At 34.6% G+C, this 4,458-nt stretch overlaps 1 protein-coding gene across 1 annotated transcript; it reads left to right on the forward strand.

The window, feature by feature from the left end:
* The first annotated feature begins 1,188 nt into the window (after positions 1-1,188).
* On the forward strand, positions 1,189-4,184 carry LOC7488013 (clathrin light chain 2). Its single transcript, XM_002311174.4, has 3 exons — positions 1,189-1,532; positions 1,919-2,072; positions 3,613-4,184. Exons 1-3 carry the CDS (start codon positions 1,273-1,275, stop codon positions 3,973-3,975), a joined length of 777 nt encoding a protein of 258 aa, XP_002311210.1. The 5' UTR covers positions 1,189-1,272; the 3' UTR covers positions 3,976-4,184.
* Positions 4,185-4,458: the final 274 nt, after the last annotated feature.

Raw genomic sequence — 4,458 nt, forward strand, 5'->3', positions numbered from 1 at the left:
AATTTAATATAAAAAATTCAAAAAGTTAATAACCGGTAATAAATAATACATGGTAAACCAAGTGATCAGTAGCTATAATAATAATATATGGTTGATAGTTAGTACTTGCAAAATATTTATTTTTATAAATATGATAACTCTTTGATGGTAAAATTAGTAATTTTGTAAAGAATATATTGATATTTTAGAAAAATAAACTCTAAAAATAAATGTATTGAAAAAAGTTAAAAATAAAGAGATTTTGTATATTTGAATTGGAGGATTTATAATATATTTATATTCTATGAATCTTGTCATTTTTTATCTATTTAGGAGTATTTTATATATCTATTTTATTTATATTCAGGAAACATTGGTAGAGTAGTTTATTTTTTAATCTGTGTAATTGAAATAGTGACATCAACAGTTAAATATTTTTATTAAATTCTTTCAAATACATCATGTCAATTTGAGAGTGAATTCTTAAAATCATTCGCAAATAAGATTTAATCTTGATTAATATGTAAACCCGGATGAATATACTATTATTGTTAAATAAACTCAAGGTTATTATTATTTTAATTTTCATACCCTCCTTTCGTCCAATCAAAGCAATTATAAATTATATCAAAATTAGCTAGGAGCACAATATATATATATACATAGAGCCTTGTTGTCGAGATTAAAGGCAGTCCAAAATTTGATATGGACATAAACTAAAATCACGGTGGATAAATATCTTTAAGATTTTATTTAATAATCGTATAATTTATCTATTTATCTCATTTGACATGCCTCATTTTTATATATTTATTTCTTTTAAAATGAATTACCAAATGATTTTTACTCGTGCAATGGAAAACTATAATAAATTACATATTTTAATTTCAAGCTTCAGCTAATGGTAAAGTGTCGTGCAATTTTATATTTTTTTAACACTGTTTGTAAAATTAATCCTAGTATATAAACTCCCTCTCCCTCTGTCTTTTTATATAAGAAACAAACATTAATTTTTAAATCAACAAAAATAACAGAAAAGAATAATAAACATGACGTCCCTCCTCTACTCTGTCGAACGGGTAAAAAAATAGAAAAGAGAAAAACACAACAGAAGGCCCATAATAAGGAGCCTAATTATTAGGCCCATGTACACACCAAAGCTCAAGCCCGCCAAATAATTTATCCGCGCCGAATACGATCACGCTCTAACCAAACTCTCATTTTTAACTGCCTGAAACCCAGGGAGAGGGAGAGGGAGAGGAGAGGGAGAGGGAGAGACAAACGCAAAAAACAATGTCCGCGTTTGCCGAGTCGTTCGCACAAAGTGAGTCAACTCGTCCGTTTGACGACGACGATTCCTACGCAGGTTACAATTCACAGCCTTTCGATGATTCATTCGCCACCGGCGACGATGTTTTGGAGTCGCAGCCACCGATCTACGGCCAGTTCTCACCTCAAGAGAACGGAGAGTTTGGTGGATCGGAGGGTCGGATTTCGCTGTCACCGTCGGAGACGGAGGCTGAGCAGGGACTTGCTCTCATAGAATGGAGAAGGTACGTCTAATTAATTTGATTTAATTTTTTTGGCCTTTGTTTGATAATTTCTGTGCGACTCCTGAGAAAATTAGAAAGGAAAAACTAAAGGTAATTCGATTAAAAACTGTAGATATGTTTTAATTCGTTCTGTGTAGTGAAATTTGAGTGTCCATTATAATTAGGAGTTCTGATCACTGAAAAGAATTTAATACTTGTTTCAATCAGTGAAACATCATTGATTTGTACTGATCAAGAATTATGTTTGAAATGATTAAAGAAATCTGTAATTCTGTTTATATATTTGATTGTGTTCGTGTATGATTCAATCTGATGAAAGTGTGTGTGTGTTTGCTTAAATAAAGATGATCTTAGTCAATTATGGTTGCTGGTTTTTTGAAACCAAGGCAAAATGTGATACTATTGGAGGACAAGGAGAGGAGGGAAAAGGAGGTATTGAGCCAAATAATCAAGGAAGCTGAAGATTACAAAGTTGAATTTTACAAGAAGAGGCAGTTCACTTGTGAGAATAATAAAACCACTAACAGGGAAAAAGAGAAGGTCAGGTTTTCTCTGAGCAGATGTTGCTGTTTTCTTTGTTCTTTGTTTGAGAATGTTTGCATCTCGGCTCTGTTAACTTTTGGACCATGGAGTGGTGCAAATATTATTTTTATTGTTATTTAAGCTTTCATTTGAGTGTGCTGTATATTCCCGTGAATGTAAAGATGTTCTAAATCCACCGTAGAGGTGTTGTTATGTGGTATAGCATGTGCAAGAAAGTTAAACCATAGAGCTCGGTTAAACCATTTTTTGGTGCAATATGCTTAAAAGTGTAACGCGGCATTTTTGTTTCATGCTTCTGTAACTTCTATGTGGCTAGGACTCTAATATGATCATTGGAAGAATTAGAAGTCTGGAGTAGTTGCATTGGATGCATTCAGGTTTTGAATTATTTGGATGATGTCATTCTTTGAGAGTAAACATAGTGCAACATGTAACACTGCATTTGCTCTCCTGGTCGACAATGTGAGTTAGAATGGGATAAGAAACCAATTGATTCCTACTCAAGGATAGCTTGTTGTGACTCAATTGGATTCCTGAAGGGCTAAGCAAATTAGGATCTTGTGCTCAAGATTCATAGTACTATATATTTGAATTCTGGATTATTATTAATTTAAAACATCTATGGTAAAGGAGGTAGGGCCTATATAGTTTCACTCCATCATCACTGAAGTTGTCCAAGTTATTATCACATCTGTAGATGCTACTTGTTTCCATGCCAAAAATTTCTATCAACTACTCCATAGTCATTTATCAATTGGTTCATACTAGTCATGTAATCTTTTCACTGAGGTCCCAAATGTAGAATGATACATGTTAGTTCAATATTGTCAAGCAATTGATTTTTACATGTGCAGCCAATTCTTGGCAACTTGAAAGGAAAAGGTCATGTTTATAAGCAGAAAGCTTCTAACACGGTGTAGAAACTATGCACACCCATGTAGCATGGTCATAATATAATCTTCGGAGTGATCAGATTTGATATTTTCTCCAAAAAAAAATGTATATATAAATATAAGTTGTCTATCTAGCCTTTTCACTTTTGAAGATTCTGTTTGGCATTTTCTGGGTCCACAACTTCCTTTGCAGCATGACTACCAAAGCTGCCATCCTTGTCCTCGACAGCTCATTTTATGCTGCATGTGAAAGTAGGTTACCTGTTTTTGATTTTATAGATTATACTCTATGCCCATTGATTTAGAAGGGCACTGATCTACTGCAAACTGGGAAGGAAAATGATTGAAACTAGTATGGTAGAACTTGCACTTTTACATGCATAACTTTTGTAAATTGATATATTAAATTAGATAAGTGGATGTTATTTCCATGGCTAGGTTGGCTGCTCAGTGCTTAACTTACTAATGAACTTAAATCACCATTTCCTTTGGCTGAAAATTGAGCAGTGAAATTTGCTGTTATTAGGAAATGCTGCACTGCCTGTAAAGTTAGTATTTTAAATAGAAAGTTTTGGTTCTGATGTCTGAAGAGTAATGAAATAGTGAATCATATTGTTTTCTGACTTGCATCTTCTTCTTTGTAGTTATTTCTGGTCAACCAAGAAAAATTCCATGCTGAGGCTGATAAGAATTATTGGAAGTCAATTGCAGAGCTCATTCCTAATGAAGTGCCAGCTATAGAGAAGAGGAAAGGGAAGAAAGATCAGGATAAGAAGCCTGCTATTGTTGTGATCCAAGGCCCAAAGCCTGGGAAACCGACTGAACTCTCAAGGATGCGGCAAATACTATTGAAATTGAAGCATGATACACCTCCTCACCTGAAGCATTCCCCAGCAGCAGCATCATCCACTGCTAATGCTGCTAAAACCTGTGATGCCACAGGAGTAACTACTTCCACCAAGGCTAATACTGTGGTGACTGCTCCTGAGCCTGTAGCTGTTGCTTGATAATTTTGTTTTTGCTTTCATTCTCCATTTATTGAAAGAGGTGCAAGAGCTCATTAGAATTTGGTTGGTTTGGCTAATCTTTTTAGATATGGTTCCCTGTTATCCTAGACTGCTTTTTTTTGTCTTCATTGTGTACACAACTAGGGCATTTGAGCAGGTTTATGATTTGATAAATTGCTTATAAAATTTCACAACAGCTTTTTCTAGCAGTATGCTGTTATTCTGAGGCTGGAGACTGTAAAGCCAGATGCCCCAGGAGCACGAAGTTTGGTGATTTCATGATTCCAACAATCCAGTTCATCTGTTGTCCTACGCGGTGGATGTGTGTTTGAGCTTGAAAAGCTCTTGGGGGCAGTGCAATCCTGTTTTTATCATATGGATGTTGGCAAGCTAATGAATCTTTTAAAGCAATCATGGAAAATCTGATGTGTTGGGCCGCTGGGAGCTGTTTTTGTGGTCCGACTATTTGGTTTTTAGTTGAGT

This window comes from Populus trichocarpa, chromosome 8 (assembly GCF_000002775.5).
Source record: "Populus trichocarpa isolate Nisqually-1 chromosome 8, P.trichocarpa_v4.1, whole genome shotgun sequence".
NCBI classification, from domain to species: domain Eukaryota; kingdom Viridiplantae; phylum Streptophyta; class Magnoliopsida; order Malpighiales; family Salicaceae; genus Populus; species Populus trichocarpa.

Coding starts and splice junctions, on each gene's coding strand:
- LOC7488013 (XM_002311174.4), top strand. CDS start 1,273: ATGTCCGCGTTTGCCGAGTCGTTCGCACAAAGTGAGTCAACTCGTCCG. Junction 1,533..1,918: donor GCTCTCATAGAATGGAGAAG/GTACGTCTAATT, acceptor TTTGAAACCAAG/GCAAAATGTGATACTATTGG. Junction 2,073..3,612: donor CTAACAGGGAAAAAGAGAAG/GTCAGGTTTTCT, acceptor TCTTCTTTGTAG/TTATTTCTGGTCAACCAAGA.